The 19,222-nt window shown below is 35.0% G+C and overlaps 1 protein-coding gene across 1 annotated transcript in view; it reads left to right on the forward strand.

Moving 5' to 3' along the window:
* MTREX (Mtr4 exosome RNA helicase) overlaps positions 1–19,222 on the forward strand; it is a 104,061-nt gene that overhangs the window by 67,377 nt on the left and 17,462 nt on the right. The window contains exons 20-22 of the mRNA XM_041765631.1: positions 11,663–11,773; positions 13,045–13,233; positions 18,155–18,318. Of these exons, the coding sequence (XP_041621565.1) occupies positions 11,663–11,773; positions 13,045–13,233; positions 18,155–18,318 (464 nt within the window). The remainder of the gene's footprint in view (positions 1–11,662; positions 11,774–13,044; positions 13,234–18,154; positions 18,319–19,222) is intronic.

Consider the following 19,222-nt stretch of genomic DNA (forward strand, 5'->3'; position numbering starts at 1 on the left):
AAAATATCAAAATGGCGATTAATGAAATTTAAGCTCTGTTTCTATTACCAAACTGTAGTCAAGTGAATAATGATGAAGTGAAAGATAAAGATAATTTAAATTTTTCATGAAGCTGGGTTCTACCTGGACTTAATGATGTTTTAAATAAACAATTTTACTTTATCTGTGCTGTTCATTACATTTCTATAAAATATTGAAGCAGTATTTTGATAATTAAAAATCCCGAATAAGTTTCCTTTTTTAAAACCATTTAATTTACATGTACTTTAAACAGAATTTTAATTGAAATATATACTTGGTGTATAATATATTAATTTGAGAAGTGCAACATGACTCAACGTTTATATATATTAAGAAATGCTCCCCACAGTAAATGTAGTTGCTGTCTGCCGCCATACAAAGTTATTACAATATTCCTGGCTATATTCCCTATGCTATACTTGTCATCCCTGTTACTTATTTATTTCCTAACTAGAAGTCTGTATCTCTTAATCTCCTTCACATGTTTCATCTGTTACCTCATTCACCTCCCCTCAGGGTACCACCAGTTTGTTCTCATATCTATGAGTGTGGTTTTGGTTTTTTTATGTTTGTTCCCTTTGTTTTTTAGATTTCATATATAAGTGAAATCACAAGGTGTTTATTTTTGTCTGATTTATTTCACTTAACATAATAACCACGTTGTTGGACATCCATCCATGTTATTGCACATGACTAGATTTCATTCTTTTTATGTCTGAGTAATATTCCTCTCTCTCTTTCTCATCCTTATCCATTCACCTGTTAATGGACAAAATTAAATTGCTTCTGTATCTTGGCTCTTGTATATAAGTCTGCCATAAATATAAGGGTGCATATATCTTTTCAAGTTAGCATATTCATTTTTGGGGGGGTTGATACCCAGAAGTGTAATTACTGGATCTTAGGATAATTCTTTTGTTAATTTTTTGAGGAGCTGTCACACTGTTTTCCACAGTGACTTTACCCATTTACGTTCTCACCAACAGTGTTTGAGGGTTCCCTTTTCTTCACATCCTTACCAATACTAATCTTTGTGAAACTAGCCATTCTGATCAGGAGTGTGGTGATACCTCATTATGGTTTTGATTTACATTTACCTGATGATTAGTGATACTGAGCATCTTTTCATGTGTGTGTTAGCTATCTGAATATCTTCTTTGGAAAATATATTTTCAGGTCCTCTGCCTATTTTTTAGTCAGATTTTGTGTGTTTGTGTTTAGATTTATGAGGAATTTTGGGGGGGAATATTAACCTCTTACTAGGTATATCATTTGCAGATATCCTTTCCCATTAAGTAAGTTGCCTTTTCATTTTGCGGATGGTTTCCTTTGCTCTACAAAAGTTTTGTAGTTTGATGTAGACCCTGTTGTTTATTTTTGCTTTTGTTGCCCTTACCTGAGGAGTCTGATCCAAAAAAAAATATTGCTAAGGCATTACTATCTATGTTTTTTAGAAGTTTGTTTTGGTTTTGGTTTTGGTTTTGTTTTAATAGCGTGTGGGGAAGGAGGAAGGGACAGAAGGAGAGAGAGAGAATCTTAAGCAACATGGAGCAACCAAAATGGGGCTCCATCTGTGACCTGAGCTAAAACCAAGAGTCTGATGCTTGACCAACTGAGCCACCCAGACACCACTTCTTTTAGGAGTTTTATGGTTTCAGGTCTTACATTTAGGTCTTTAATCCATTTTGAGTTTATTTTTTTTATGTAAGATAGGAAAATAGCTTAATTCTTTTGCATGTAGCTGTCTAGTTTCCTCAGCGCTGTTTGTTGCTTAGACGCTCTTTTCCACATTACATTCTTAATACCTCATTTTTCTTAGATTAATTGACCATATGATGGCAGGATTATTTCTGGACTCTCTCGTTCCATTGATCTGCTTTTGTGCCAGTACCATACTGTTTTGATAGTTATAACTTTGTAGTATAGTTTGAAATCAAACTGTTTTGAGTTCTAGCTTTTTTCTTCTTTCTCAAGATTGCTTTAGCTATTTGGCTTAATGATCAAGTTCTGCATCAAGATCTTTGTGATTTTACACAAGTTTAAGGATTATGTGTTTCGGTTCTTTGAAAAATAATGTTCAGGGGTGCCTGGGTAGCTCAGTTGGTTAAGCATCTGTCTTTGGCTCAGGTCATGATACTTGTCTTGGGATCAAGCCCCCCTGTTGGGCTCCATGCTCAATGGGGAGTCTGCTTCTCCCTCTGTCCCTCCCTCCTGATCATGCTCGCATGTGCTCTCTTGCTCACTCTCTCAAATAAACAAAATCTAAAAAAAAAAAGAAAAGAAAAAATGCTGCTCCTATTTTTGTAAGGATTAATATCTGTAGATTGCTTTGAGTGGTATAGACTTTTTAACAGTGAAAGTGACAAGAGTAGTCATGTTTGCCTTCTCTCTAATATTAAATGAAAAGTTTTCAGCTTTTTACCATTAAGAATAATATTAACTGTGGTTTTGCTATGTGTATTGTATTTATGTTGATGTATGTTTCCTCTATATCTGTTTTGTTGAGTTATTACCATGAACAGATATATGTATTTTGTTACATGCTTTTTCTTCATTTGTGGAAATAAGATTTTTATCCTTTTGTAAATGTGTATTATATTGATTGATTTATGGATATTGAACCATCCAAACATCCCTGGAATAAATCCCACTTGATCACAGTGAATGATACTGTTAATGTATTGTTGAAGTCAGTTTGCTAATATTTTTTGTGGATTTCTGCATCTGTGTTCATCACAGACATGAGCTTATATTTTCTTTTTTTTGTAGTATCTTCATGTGGTTTAGGAATTATGACTCTGCTGGTCTCATAGAATGAATTTGAAAGCATTCCTTCCTCTTCAATTTTTTTGAAATAATTTGACAAAGAACAGAGTGTTAACTCTTATTTAAATGTTTCATATAATATACCTGTGAAGCCATTTAGTCTTAGACTTTCTTTTGTTTACAGAGTTTTTTGATTATCAGTTCAATTTCAGTATGGTAATTGGTCTGTTCACATATTTTATTTCTTCTTGATTCACTCTTGGAAGGTTGTTTCTAGTTTATCTGTCTCACATATTGTCCAATTTGTTGTCATATAATTTTTTGTACTAGGCTGTTATAATTGTTACTTCTTTGGTGTTCATTGTAACTTCTCTCTGGTTTCTGACTTCATTTATTTGAATCCTCTCTCTTTTCTTGATGAGTGTGGCTAAAAGTTTATCAATTTTGTTTATCTTTTCAGAGAACCAGTTCTTAGTTTTATTGCTTTTCTCTATTGTTTTTTAAAAACTCTTTTTCACTTATTTTCACTCTAACCTTTATTTTTTCTTACTAACTTTTGGCCATGTTTATTCTTTTTCTAGTTCCTTTAGTTGTAACTTTAGATTGTTTATTTGGTCTTTTTCTTGTTTCTGGAGATGGGCCTGTATGTATCATACTATAAACCTAACTCTAAAAACAGTTTAAATAGATAGATAGATAGATAGATAGATAGATAAAACTGCTTTAGTTAGTTGCATCCCAAAGATTTTGAGTGGTTGTGTTTCCATATGCATTTGTCTCAAGGTATTTTTTAAACTTTCTCTTTGATTTCTTTGTTATCCCATTAATTATTCTTGTAACTTGTTGTTTGGTCCCATTGTATTTGTGTTTTTTCCAGTTTTTCTTTGTAATTGAATTTGAGTTTAATACCACTGTGATTAGAAAAGATGCTTGATGTGATTTCTGTCTTAAATTTATTGAGACTTATAAATAAATGAATGAGTGAATAAATAAATAAATAAATAAATAAATAAATAAATAAATAATTTATTGAGACTTGTTTTGTGGCCTAACATAGATCTGTCCTGGAAAATATTCTGTGTGTACTTGAAAATTATGTGTATTCTGTTGTTTTTGAATGAAACATTTTGTATATATCTGTTTAGTCTTCTTAGTCTAGTATGTTGTTCAAAGTGATTGTTTCCTGATTGTTTTTCTCTCTGGATGATCTATTGATGTAAATGGTAAAATTCCCTACTATTATTGTATTGCTGTAATAGTAATAGAAAGACACACTTTCTCCTGTTGTGTTTCTTAATTGCTTTATGTATGTAAGTGCTTCTCTGTTGGATGGATAGAAATGTGTAATTGTTGGGATGCTTGGGTGGCTCAGTCAGTTAAGTGTCTGACTTTTGGTCTCAGCTTAGGTCATGAACTCAGAGCTGTTTGTTTGGGAAACTCTTTATCTTTCCTTCAGTTCTGAATTATGATCTTGCTGGAAATAGTACTCTTGGTGGTTGTTTTTTTTTCCTTTCAGCACTTTTAATATATCATGCCACTGCCTTCTACTCTACAAAATTTCTACTGAAAAATAGTTTGATAGGCTTATTGGGTTTCCCTTATATGTTACTAGTTGCTTTTCTCTTGCTACTTTAAGATTCTCTCTTTTATCTTTAATTATTTTGACATTTTAGTCCCTGTTTATCTTGGTGTGGACTTTCTTGGGGTTATCTCCTTTGTGACTTTCTGTGCTTCCTAAACCCTAATGTCTGTTTCCTCTCCATAGTTAGAGAAGTTTTCAGCTACTATTTCTTCAAATTTTCACCCACTTTCTTTCTCTCTTGTCTCCTTCTGGGAACAGTATAATGCAAGTGTTTGTACACTTAATATTGTCCCAGAAGTTTCATAACTTACTCTCATTTTTAAGGATTCCCCCCCGTCCCCGTTCATCTTAGGTGTTTCCACTACCCTATCCCAGCTCACTGATCCATTCTTCTGCATTCTCTAATCTGATGATAATTTCCTCTAATGTATTTTTCATGTCATTTATTGTATTCTTCATCTCTGATTGGTTCATTTTATATTTTCTATCATTTTGTTGAAGTTCTCATTGATTTTATTCACTCTATTCTTTTTTCTTTTTAACATTTTTGTTTTTAAGTAATCTCCACACCCAGTGTAAGGCTTGAACCTACAACTCCAAGATCAGGAGTCACATTCTGACCATTTAGCCATCCAGCACCTCTGAGTTAATCCATTCTACTCTTCAGTCCAGTCAACATCTTTATGACTATTACTTTAGATACTTCTTTATCAGGTAGATTGCATATCTTCATTTTGTTTAGTTCTTTTTCTGATGTTTTGTCTTGTTCTTTCATTTGGAATGTATTTCTCTCATTTTGTTTGACTTTCTTTGTTTCTGTACATTAGGTAGTTCAGCTGTTTCCTCATGTTAAATGTAGTATCCGTGTATAGAAGATACTTTGTGGGTGCCGTATAGCATAGTACCCGCAGTTGCCAGAACCAGGTAGTTCATGGGTGGATCCCATTTGGCCTGTGTTTACCCTTCTGTTGTAGCTAGGCCCTGACTGCTACAGGAATGCAGGTAGGTAGGACTGGGCCCCAGGCCAGCTCATTCAGATGTCTAGCTATAACAGTTAAGGTCATGCTGGTGGGTGGGGTGCCAGTTCCAGCCACTGCTGCTCACTAGTTGTGTTTGCAGTAATTGTTTTGGGTTGACACAGATCCTCGCGGATGCTGCCTGGTGAATATGGTGTGGCATGAGCCATTTTGGAGAGGCTTCTGCCAGCCCAGGTGGATTAGTTGGGTCACGTCCACAGGGGAACACTAGTGCAGGGTGAGCAGTGCTAGCAGGATAAATGGAGAGTGTCAGAACTGGCTTCTACAAGCATCAGATCAGGTAGGCTGAGAAGAAAAAGAAAAATGTCACCTGGTAGCACTTTGTTCCTGGAGAAAGTTCTTCTACTTCCAGCCCTTCTGGCACATACTCTAAAATTAGTCAGTAAATCTCCTTCACTTATAACTCATGTGTTTTTCAAACTGCCTCTCTAGGTTCTAGGCTGAATGATACAATACACTGGCACTTTAGGAGTGAATTCTAAGTTTCCTTTAGCCCTCCAACTCTCGTGGAGTTAAGTTTCCCTGATTTTCAAAGCCAGATGTAATAAGAACACTTGTCTTACTGATGCACATCCCCATTACCTGGGTGCCTGATGTGGGATTTGGTCCTTCCACTTCTCAGGGTGGAACTCTGCCTGAGATAACATTTCTGTTTGGAGGTTACCCTGCTGAGGAATTTGGTTCCCAAAAGTGTCTCTGCCCCTTCTACCCTTCTCAGTATGGCCTTTGGTCTGTATCTTTATTGTGGGAAAGCTTTTTTGCTAGTCTTTGGGTCCTTTTCAGAGTGAGTTGTGCATGCAATATGTATTTACAGTCTTGATATGTCCGTGGGAAGGTCTGATGTGTCCTCTTACTCTGCCATCTTCCCAAGCTCTTCAATTTCCCTATGCTTTCAATTATTTTTAAAGATTTTATTTATATTAAAAAAAAGATTTTATTTATCTATTCATGAGAGACACAGAGAGGCAGAGACATAGGCAGAGGAGAAACAGGCTCCATGTAGCAAGCCTGATGTGGGACTTGATCCCCGATCCCAGGATCATGCCCTGAGCCAAAGGCAGACGCTCAACCACTGAGACACGCATGCATCCCCCTATGCTTGTAATTAAATGCAAAACATTTAGTTTGCTACATGAGATACCTGTATTTTTTGAACATCCCCCCCCATTTTTAAATAATTAAAATCATTATAGATAAAACCTCACTATTGAAATTGCACATATGTGTTGGCAGGCTGACATACTGGAATTTTGTTATTTTAAAACATTGTTTTATGTGGTATATTCCGTAAGAGTTTTTAGGAAATCTCATTGTGATATGTTTTAGTAATCTTTGATTTATCAAAATTAAAATCTGCCACTGCAGAATCATAGACTGCTGCTTTGGATTAGTTCAGGTGACAGTGAAATTCAGAATTGGCAGTGTTTAAGCAAACCGTTCATTATTAAATGTTTTAAAATAATTAAAGTAAAATTGTTTACTTTTGAATCCCAGCTACTGTTTGGTTTCTATTTCTCCATGATGTTTATTTTGCAATTGACTGCTTAACCATAAATGAAACTGAAATTCTCACAATTTAGCAAATAGTAATTGTATTCAAAAGGATCTTTGGAGTTATTGTAACTTATAATGGCAAATATGTGGCACATGTGCCAACATCTTTTTTGCTCATGGCAGACATTGATGAGAAGTCATGGCATTCTTTCACAGTGAACACTAGATTCTTGCAAGAAAATGATCTAATAACTAATTCACTGGAGTTAGCATTTTAAGGAAAATCTGTCTCACTTCTGAGCCCAAATTTTATTAAGCCTAGCTGTGCCCATTTTACTTAAGGATAAGAAGAAACTGTATAGTACTTAATAATCATGATTTGTCTCAGTTTCGTAGCCTCTGAAGGGTAGACATCATTGGATCCTAGACAGACTGTGTCTTCTATGGAATTTTTTTAATGGAGGTATAATTGATGTATAACATTTTTTATTCAGCTTATTTCAGGGAATTAAAGAGAGATGTGTTAGCATGATATCATCTCTGGTTTCAAGAGGTTTACAGCTTAATGGGGGGATCATTTTGTGCTGCAGTTGATGAACATTAAAAATTCATCCTCTAACTGGGTTAGTGTGTTAGAGTGGGGAGGTCAGTAAAAGTTTTATAAAAGAAGTATTGAGAAATTTACCTGACTTGTAGGAATATTTTCAGACAAGAATTGCATTTCCAGCAATGGAACCAATGTGCATGAGCATTAAACATACCTTTTTTTGGGATCCCTGGGTGGCTCAGCGGTTTACCGCCTGCCTTTGGCCCAGGGCGTGATCCTGGGTCCCGGGATTGGGTCCCACATCAGGCTCCTTGCATGGAGCCTGCTTCTCCCTCTGCCTGTGTCTCTGCCTCTCTCTCTCTTTCTGTCTCTCATGAATAAATAAAATCTTTAAATCTTTAAAATCTTTAAAAACAAAACATACCTTTTTTTTGTTTTTTAAAGATTCCTTTATTTGAAGGGGAGAGAGAAAGAGCGTGAGCATGGGGGGTGGGGGGGACTCCAGCATACTCCCCACTAAGCGTGGAGCCCACTGTAGGCTCCATCTCACAACCCACAAGATCATGACCCAAGCCGAAACCAAGAGTCAGGTGCCCAGCCAACTAAAGCACCCTGAAACATCCTTTCTTAAAAGAACTCCTAAGTTCTGTTATATGTAGTTGAATGATAAAAACCCAACAGTAAAACATAGAGCACTATACCTTAAGAGACTATGTATATAATATTGTTTACTTTTTGCAAATTAATATCTTGAATAGGAATCCTGGACACAGATCATTCCATAGACAAATTTATAAGGAGATTTCATTTCTCAATTGCAGTTATATAGCCTGGGTTGGTTTGAACGAGACTTCTTTTGAATGAGATACGAGATGGCAGTGGGATTTCCATAGTCATTTCCTTTCCTTTTAACTTGGAAAGTGTGTGACACCAAATTTAGCTTTTTAAATGCTTTTTGGATTGCTGCAAGCTTTTGGTTGATTTCCAGAGTTCTAGAAAGAAAAGTTGATCAAGACACACATTTTTTAGTTTTAAAATTCTAAAATTTAATGAAACACATCAGTTTAAGTAACTTTGCTTGGGCTTGATTAAAATGTAGTTGGTTAAAAAAATATCTTTTCTGGATGAAAAATTCAAAAATCATATTTTAGCTAATGGCCTTGATTTGAAGAAATGACATTGCCTGAAACTTATTTAGACTGTTTTTACTTAAACTTGCTGATTTCTCCTATTATTTACTCTATCATTTGTTTATCCTAAAAGTGGAAATTGATTTATGGCAAACTTGAAAAGATTAAAAAGGTCTATTTCTATCGTTGGTATTCTAACAAGTTTGCATTTACCCACATGATTATTTGTAATTACCCACATGATTATTTGGGTTTATATAAACCGATATTGGGTCATGAGCCTGAATTTTAAGCTATTTTATGAGGTTATTAAGGTTAGAAAGTTTGTGTGAACTACACTATACACATACATGTTTTTAGATTTCTGTGTGTGTAGAGATATATCATTTTATGAAACTATTCAGTAGATTTTTAACCATTTACCTTCTTTGTTTACAAAACCTAAGTCTTAGGATCTTCCTTTCCTTGTATCTAAGGAAACAGTTGTTGGAGGACTTTTGTAATGTCTTTCTTGTCTTAATGTGAGAGTTAACCATTTTTGGATAGTGGATAGTGTTTATTATGAGAAACAACATTAGAAATTGAGCGGTTTCCATCTTTTTTTTTAAGATGTTATTTATATATTCATAAGAGAGACAGAGAGGCAAAATCACCTCTGCCAAAAATGCGTACTCTGAATCTGATGCTTCCTCATAATGAGACAAACTCAAATTCAGAGACACTCTACAAAATAACTAGCCTATTCAAAAATGTCAGTATCCTGAGAAGCACAGAAAAACTGAGGATCTGTTCCAGATTAAAGTAGAATAAAGAATTATTACATCTAGGGATCCCTGGGTGGCACAGCGGTTTGGCGCCTGCCTTTGGCCCAGGGCGCGATCCTGGAGACCCAGGATCGAATCCCACGTCAGGCTCCCGGTGCATGGAGCCTGCTTCTCCCTCTGCCTGTGTCTCTGCCTCTCTCTCGCTCTCTGTGTGACTATCATAAATAAATAAAAATTAAAAAAAGAAAAAGAATTATTACATCTAAATTTAATTCATCATCCTAGTTTGGATGCATGGAGTGGTGGGAGAGGAGGGTGGTATAAAAAACATTATCGGGGAAATAGGTGAAATTTTAATATGGACTGTATTAACATTAAATTTCCCTCTTTTAATAGTTGTACTATGGATGTGGCATGTGTGTGGAAAGAGAATGATAAAGCACATGCGGTATATGTAAATAATTGGTGAATCTGAATAAAGGTATATGGGAGCTCTTTGTTTTATTCTTGTAACTTTTCTGTAAATTTGAAATTATAAGAAAATGTCAACCCCATAAAAACAAAAAAGGTGGGGGAGTATCCTAGATTTAAAGAGACCTGACAGCTAAATGTGATAAATGACCCTTGGTTAGATCCTAGATCTGAAAGTGATGGTGGTAGTATCTATAAAGGATATTAGTGGATCATTTGGGGAAATTTGAATGTGAACTGTAAATTAGATGATAATGTATTATTGTGAAATTTTTATGATATAATATGGCTTTGCAGGAGAATGTACTTGTTCTTGAAGATACATGATGAAGTATTTGCTGATAAGGTGAAGTGACATGTTATCTGCAGATTAATTTCAAATGATTAAAATAAGAGGAAATAGGAAGGCAGAAAGAAAGGAAAAAATACTCCCCACCCAACCAAACCCCAAAATCTTATCTGGAAAGAGAAAAGGCACAGATTGTAAGCTTAACAGTTGGAAAGCTCTAATTAAGAAAATAAAATGGACAGTTTGTTGTATTATTTTTTTGGTCATTTTCAAATAGGAAGTTGTAGTTGTTCCCTTTAAACAGTATATATTTATTTTTTTATTCTTCATCTTTTTCACTTATTAACACTTACCAAACCACCTTCTCTCTTTGGTATTTGAGTATGATCTGTACTGTTTTAGTTTTGGTATATACAGATTTGTTGACACTTATATTTGCTTATTACACAAAATAACATTTTCTAAAGGTGTTAAGACACTCTTTTAAAATATTTTACATGCATTATTTCATTTAATTCTCAAAACAGTTTAATAAGGTAGGTACAATTTCATCTCCATTTTTAAAATGAGGAGAATGAAGCTTATAAAGATGAGGAGACTTCCTCGAAGTCACGAAACTAGCAGAAGTCTGAATTCAAACCCAAACATTCATGACTCTAGAAGCTGCTCTGCTGCTGTACATTCTGTTCAGTAAAGCACTAGGGATCAGGACACCAGGGTGGCTCAGTGGTTGAGTGTCTTGCCTTTGGCTCAGGGCGTGAGCCCAGGATTCCGGGATTGAGTCCCACATCGGGCTCCCTCTGCCTGTGTCTCTGCCGTTCTCTCTCTGTGTCTCATGAATAAATAAATAAAATCTTAAAAACAAAACAAAACAACACTAGGGATAGATTTATTATCAGCAAGCCAATGACATTTGTTTTTTCATAGTGATCACAATAAGGGGAGCCTTGAGAAACCAGTACACAGATGCATTTGGACCTTTGAAAGTATTAACTTCTCAGTATACAGGTGTCCTTAAAGGAAGCATACTTAAGGGAAGCAAAATGACATATTTGATGGTGATGGAAGGATATTCTGGTCAGGTGAAAGCACAAAAGTTAGTTTGAAGATAAGTGATTTTTGAGTATTATGTCTAATAGAGTACAATGTTTTCTCTGGTTGAAATACATCTCCCCTTCATTCTGGCCCATCCAGAGCTTACATGGACCTTATACTTGGCCATCTCAAGCTGAACAGGATTCTTTCCTCCCTCTGTAGTGCTGTTGTACTGTAACTTGTTCAAAAAGTGCCAGTAATAAGGACCTGAAAGTGAGTTCTATATTGAGGGGATAACTTAGTTTTAGGTACCACTTATTTGTTATTTAGAGGTTGAATTAGTTTTTACTTTTGAAATACAGCTTCTGAGAAGAAACAAGCTTCCACAGTAATTATTATCAACTATTATGTGTGTCACAAATTATAAATGCAACTTCATTTTAAGGACTCAAGCTAAATTTAGGAAATGGCAGAATGTGAAAATGTGTAGCTCTAACTGTGGTGCTCTGTAACTTTTTCTTGGTAGGTTGTTCCAGTATTGGTGCACCTCCTGTCTGCTATCAGCAGTGTTAGGCTTTACATTCCTAAAGACCTCCGGCCAGTGGATAATAGACAGAGTGTTTTAAAATCAATACAGGTACACATGTTAATTTTATACATTTAAATATAAATTTTATGTAAAAATAAATATAATTTATAATAAGGCAACTTAAATGCTTGAAAATATATTGCTTTCTTTAAAAAAAAACTATAAACACTGCCATCAGTGGCAGTTCTTTTTAATAAAAAATAATAGCAGATCTTAAAAAAAAAGAAATAGCGGATCTTTGTGAAGATTGTCCACTCCTTGAGTATAGCAACAAAGTTAGTTACTAAAGGAGATCTCACAGAGGTAAACATGGCTACTGTTCTGTGCAAAATATGTTTTGCTTTATTTATTGAGTAAAAATAACTAGACTGTTTTAAAATTTTTGTGTATTAAATCATATGCCAGGACTTTTAACCAATTTTTAGTATGTTAATACATTAATGAAACAGTTTTATTTTCAATACGAAGAATTATAACATTCTAGAATTTTATTTTTCAGTAGGGGAAGATAAAGGAATTGTCATTATTTAGTCAACAAACATTTGGATTAATACTTACTATGAAGCAAAGACTCTGTACTAGAATTTGAGAAAACAAAGATAAAGGATGCTTTCGTTAAGAGTAGAACAAGCTGTGGTCCATAGGCAGGCTTCCTGCTTTCAAGAATTCTCTTGACAATTTTACAGAATTTTTATGTGGATAACCCTTTTTTTTTTTTTTTTTTTTTTAATCCCTAACTCACCAAATCATATTTTACCTTTAAGGCCTATTTAAGACCCTGAAAGTCTCCCGGGGGGGATATCAGTCTACAATGAGCTGTCCCTTCTCTGAACTCCCATGCTCGTTATATTTAACAGTTAAATCATGTAAAAAAATTTTTTTATAGGAATCTGGACCCTTTAAACAATTTAATGTCTTTCAACTCAGTAATGACCCCCTAGAATTAGCCCCAAAGAAATAATAAGAAAATTGAAAACAATTTGTACTTGGGTTAACACAGGATTATTTATGACAGTAAAATGTTACAATGACCTAAATATTACAATATTACAAATACTGTGTTTATCAGTAAGTTGTGCCACATTCAGAGCTAAATACTAGAATTTTATGAATAAATTTAACACATTCCTGTATCAATAAATCATAGTACAGCAATTAGAAGGAATTTTCAAAAACGAATGCAGTGAAAAAGTGTACTCCAATTTAAGTTCTTTTTTAAGTGCATATTTGTCTTTCTGCATAGAAGAACGTAGAAGTATTTAGTCTTAACTAATCTTGTCTATAAAATGAAAAAATTAATTTTAAATTTTTTGTTTCAGGAAGTTCAGAAACGTTTTCCTGATGGTATTCCTTTATTAGATCCTATTGATGATATGGGCATTCAGGATCAAGGACTGAAAAAAGTCATCCAGAAAGTAGAGGCTTTTGAGCATAGAATGTATTCTCATCCACTTCACAATGATCCAAATTTGGAAACTGTGTATACACTTTGTGAAAAAAAAGCACAGGTATGGCAGAAACTTACTTTTATCATAAAATTCTATGTATTTCACTAAATAAATGAATGTGTTTTTTTATTTTCCTTTCCTTTTGGTTTCATCAGTTAAGACAGGGAAATATCTACCTATCTTTTTTTTTTTTTTTTTTTTTTTTTTTAGGAAACCGTCATTTCTTATCAGCAAGACAAGATAAAGATCATTTTATTATAATTTGGTTTTTGACAGGTTTTCTTAATGTAATATAACTCGTGTAGTGTAATACCTTTTAAAGCCTGTAATTCAATGATTGTAGCATATTCACAGATAGCTACCACCATACCACTGTCCAATTCCAGACCATTTCCATCACCCCAGAAAGAAACATCATGCCAATTAGCAATCACTCTATATTTCCCCCATTTTCCAGACCCTGGCAACTACAAATCTACTTTCTGCCACTATGGATTTGCTTATTCTGGTGATTTCATATAAATAAAATCCTAAAATATGTGGCTTATTGAGTCTCCTGTCTCCACTTAGCATAATGTCTTCAAAGTTCTTCTATGTTGTAGCATGAGTTAATACTTTATTCCTTTTTATGGCTGAAAATTATTGCACTGTATGGTTATATACCACATTTTGTTTAATGATTCAACAATTAATAGACAGTTGGGGTTTTCCCACTTTTTGGCTATTATGAGTAATTCTGCTACCAACATTTAGGTACAAGTTTTAGTGTGGATATAATTTCGTTTTTAATGGGTGGAATTGGGTTGATTGCTGGGTCATAGAGTAAATCTGTGTTTAACCTTTTGAGAAGCTGCCAACTTTTTCCAAAGTGGCTATACCACTTTACATTCTTACAGCGATTTATGAAAGTTATTTCTCCATATTCTCACCAAGGCTTGTTATTGTCTGTGTTTTTGATTATAGCCTTCCTAGTGGTATGAAGTCGTAATAGTTTAGCTTTTTAGGGTAATTAACTGTAGTCTCTAACCAGCAAAGCATACTTAGAGCCATTGTGAATAATGAATTTAAGGAAAGCTTTTTGAAATGAACATATGGCTTTACACTATCCTCTTCAACTAGAATCTTTTGTACTATAGAAATGTTACTTCCTCCTTGAAACTTAAAGCTCCTTGCTATTAAGCTTTTTCATCTTTTATCGCATACCACTTTTACCACCTTTGTCTTCCTGTTTCACAAACTATTATTTTAAGCTCCTTAGAATCAGGCATTTCATTTTAGCTTACTTGTACTCTCCCATATCCCAAATGATCTCTTTATAAAATAGATAACTACTATTTATTGAACAAGCTTGTGATTGGAAACTTCTGGCTTAACAGAGTAATATGTTTAGTTCACAGTTTTACAGCAGTCTTTCTAGCTTTCTGTGAAATAATATAATGGGGCCCTGTGCCACATGGCACAATGAATATATAGTGCGCCATGCTCTGGTTTACCAGGAGGGTGCTTCTCAAGATGAGGAAATGGAGACATAAAAAGCTTTAGTAATGGCTACAATGATTCTCACTTGAGATCCTGTCCTGTTCATTTCTCACTGGGACCATACTGTTAGCTCACTTCCTGCTTCCATTTACTGCTTATATTGCCACCAGAGAGTCATCCCGAACATTTCCACAACATACACAGAAACCTGAGCTTAGATGAATGGTGACTGGAAAGTATCCACAGAGAAGGTGGTGTGAAATCACAGAGAATGGCATTATCTGAGCTTCTCAGACATAACTGAAAAAGGTGTTGGTGTTTGGCTAAGGGACTAAACAAACTTGTTATGAAAACTCACTAGTACGTGGAAAAAATGCTCTTGTACAGGTGCATTAAATGATAAAAATTGATTTGGACTATGATTGCAGTTTAGCACAAATAAAACATACACCAAAAAGACTAAATGGAAAATCTGGAGTGGTTGTATATGAGCAATGAGATTATATTAGTGTTTTTTCCTTCTTTTTTTTTTTCCTCCCTAATTGTCTATAATGTGTTTATAGAACATCTTATAATAATAAGAGAAAATTACAGAGTTAACAATTTGGGGGGGGAAACAAGTCTTTTTTGGCCTAGTGACTGCAGGATAAATTTCACATCCCTTAGCCGTGCCTAAGAAGGCTTCAAAAATTTGATCCTTCAACTGTCACCAGTTTAAGTGCTCACCTTCTGACCAAGTTTTCCTGCTTCTAGGAATTGAGACTCCACGAAGTGAGGTAGTACAAGCAAGTTCTTGTAGCATTGTTTGAAAAAGCAAATGAATATAAAAATAACCTCAGTCTTATCAATAGGGAATTAGATGTATGACTTATACATATCCATATCATAGAAGACCATATGGACATTAAAAAAAAAAAAAATGAGGTTGTGGCACCTGAATGGCTCAGTCACTTAAGCATGGGATCAAGACCTGCATTGGGCTCCCTGCTCCTTGGGGAGCCTGCTTCTCCCTCTCCTTCTGCTTGTTTCTTCACCTGCTTGTGCTCTTTCTCTGTCAAATAAATAAAATGAATTTTTTAAAAAAAACTTTTTTAAATAAAATGTTTAGGAAAAGATCTAAAATACCATCATCTGGGATCCCTGGGTGGCGCAGCGGTTTGGCGCCTGCCTTTGGCCCAGGGCGCGATCCTGGAGACCTGGGATCGAATCCCACATCGGGCTCCCGGTGCATGGAGCCTGCTTCTCCCTCTGCCTGTGTCTCTGCCTCTCTCTCTCTCTGTCTGTGTGACTATCATAAATAAATAAATAAAAAAAATTAAAAAAAAATACCATCATCTAATAGAAATATAATGTAAGCCACATATGTAATTTTAAATTCTAAAGTAACCACATTTTAAAAAGTGGAAAGAAATGAAATTAATTTTTTTTTTAAGATTTTATTTGTTTATTTGTGAGAGAAAGAGAGAGAGGCAGAGACATAGGCAGAGGGAGTAGAAGCAGGCTCCATGCAGGAGCCCGATGCGGGACTCCATCCCAGAACTGCAGGATCATGCCCTGAGCCGAAGGCGGACGCTCAACCACTGAACCACTCAGGTGTCCTAAAATGAAATTAATTTTAATAATATTTTTGTTTAACTCCGTATATCCAAAATACATTTCAATAAAAATTATTGAGGGAAAAAAGTCTTCAAGAATGTGCCTTCTACTACTAACCAGTAAATTTTATATACCTCTGAGTACTTAGTGCAGTCTTCTGCTCTCCTCATCCTCAATCAAGGAAACTTTAGAAAACTTTTTTTTTTCTAATAGACTTGATGAGTTATGCTAGGTAGCCGAGAGTTGTCTAGCATAGAAAGCGCTCTTATCCTTATAGCATTAGGACGACACATTTGTTCATAGCAATATAAATAATCACTAAGAGATTAGATTCTGAAGGCTGACAGTGGTTTTGAATCCCATTTTTATTATTCACTAGCTCTGATCTTGACCAGTTTATTTAGTAATCTCTCTGTCTTAGATTTTTATCTTGGTAAAATTCAGATTTAGTATTAGTTACCTACCTTACACAATTGCTATAAAAATTAAGTGAAATAAAGCACCAGAAATAGAGTACATAATTAGCTGTCAGTAAATACCATTATTAACAACTGTCGTTGCCTTTATCATTTCTGCTCCTCTGTGGAAGCTTAATAAATCATATGCAAAATCCCAGAGTCTTTGAATTTCATCCTATGAATCCCTAAAAATTTTTTTTTATCAGTGTTTTTCTGAACATCAATCCTCAACTTTAGGAATTTAGTGTTTTCTTATTGTTGTACTATATATTCTTGTACCATTTGGAAGGTATGTAGTATTTACTGATGAGCTGAATTTTAAAATTCATCCATTCTGGAAGATGACCTAAAAATACATTTTCCTTTTATTTTATTTATTTTATTTTATTTTATTTTTTTTTACATTTTCCTTTTAGAGTGTAGAATAAAAACCTATTCTCTTGGCTAAAGCCATTTCCAGCTTCGGCAGTTTCATGATACAATAATTTTATTTTATTTATTTATTCCTGAGAGACACAGAGAAAGAGAGAGAGAAAGACAGGCAGAGACACAGGCAGAGGGAGAAGCAGGCTCCATGCAGGGAGCCTGACGTGGGACTCGATCCCGGGACTCCAGGATCACGCCCCAGGCCGAAGGCAGGTGCTAAACCACTGAACCACCCAGGGATCCCCTCATGATAGAATTAGAAGGCAAAAAGAAGAAATGCATTTCAGGACATCATGAGGGAAATATTGGTAGCCAAGAGATAAGATTCATGTACCCTTATCTTTCCTGTTCTTTAACTCTTACTCCCTAATTTCCTAAGGATGAAAACCTGGAACTGATAATGCTTTGGAAGTGATCAATTGCCAAATCTTGTGTGGGAGAACCTATCCTAATTTACCACTGACTTTTTTAACCTCCAGCAGGTTACCTCATCGAGCTGATGGCTATTAAACTCACACCTCCTTCTAGACCTTCCTTCCTCCTTGCTCCTCATTTAAGCCAGAACCATGCTCTGTTCCAACTTCTTAAACTTTTAACAACTCCTAAATCTCCCTGCTTTGCCTTAAATTTTTAAAATGGGTTTTATATTTCCATATATTTAACATTTTGCTAATATTTAATACTACAAATATATCATTCCTCTTGTGTAATATCCTATAGAAGTAAGAAATTCCAGGTGAACCTGTAAGGTATCCTTATTAAATATCTTTTGGGGAGCCTGGGTGGCTCAGTTGGTTGAACATCTGACTCTTAGTTTTTGCTCGGCTCATGGTCTCCAAGTTGTGGGATCGAGCCCCAAGTTGGGCTCTGCACTCACTGTGGAGTCTGCTTGAGATTCTCTCTCTGCCCCTTCCCCCACTCATATGCACATTTTCTCTCAGATAATTAAAACCTTTTATAAATATTTTTTATTTCATTATGTGAATCTCATTTTGCTTTATTGAACTTTCTTTATACTTCAGATTGCAATAGATATTAAATCTGCAAAGCGAGAACTAAAGAAAGCAAGAACTGTCCTACAAATGGATGAGCTCAAATGTCGCAAACGTGTTTTAAGAAGGTTGGGATTTGCTACTTCTTCTGATGTCATAGAGATGAAAGGACGAGTGGCTTGTGAGATAAGCAGGTAAAACCTGGTTCTAGAAAACTGATTTTAAAATGAGAGACTGTTTCTATATGAAGGCTATAAATCTTTCGGAAAAAAAGAGCTATCTTAAAAATACAAAGCTTGTAAAATACCTTACATAGTAAATAGAGTTTTTGATAATGAAATTGAGAAACTAGAAAAAGAGAATTTTAAAAAATCTCTTCCATTTCACTATTTAAGACCATTGCAGTTAGCATTTTGATATATTTCCCTTTTATTTTAATGCATTGTGTAGTTTTTACATATTTGTGATATTCGTTTATACAAGATTTTGTATTCTTAATTCTTTTTCAGTTATGAACATTTTCCCACTTTAAACTTACTCTGATAACCATTATCTTATATGTATAGGAGATGTTATTTAAAAGTCTTGGACTGGGGATCCCTGGGTGGCTCAGCGGTTTGGCGCCTGCCTTTGGCCCAGGGCGCGATCCTAGAGTCCTGGGATCGAGTCCCGCATTGGGCTCCCAGCATGGAGCCTGCTTCTCCCTCTGCCTGTGTCTCTGCCTCTCTTTCTCTCTCTATCATGAATTTTTAAAAAAAAAAAGTCTTGGGCTAAGGGAATTACAGCATAGCATTTTACAGGCCATAGCACAAAACTTGAATATAAGATACTATTTTGGTGATCTTTTGACATACTGCAAATAACCTTAAAACTAAATTAATTAACCACAGCAGTCATTTCATTCTTCTGGTTTCTGTAGGTCAGAAATTCAGGAAGGGCCTATTGAATGGTTCTGGCTCAGGATCCCATGTGATTTCCATTAGCTTGAAGAGAATTCTTATTTTGTCCATAGTTATAACCATTATTCTCATTTAGTTCATTAAAGATGTTTTTTGCAGCAGTTTCTTGTGTTTTTACCATGGCCCTATATTGGATGGG

The sequence above is a fragment of the Vulpes lagopus genome, chromosome 8, assembly GCF_018345385.1.
Source record: "Vulpes lagopus strain Blue_001 chromosome 8, ASM1834538v1, whole genome shotgun sequence".
NCBI classification, from domain to species: domain Eukaryota; kingdom Metazoa; phylum Chordata; class Mammalia; order Carnivora; family Canidae; genus Vulpes; species Vulpes lagopus.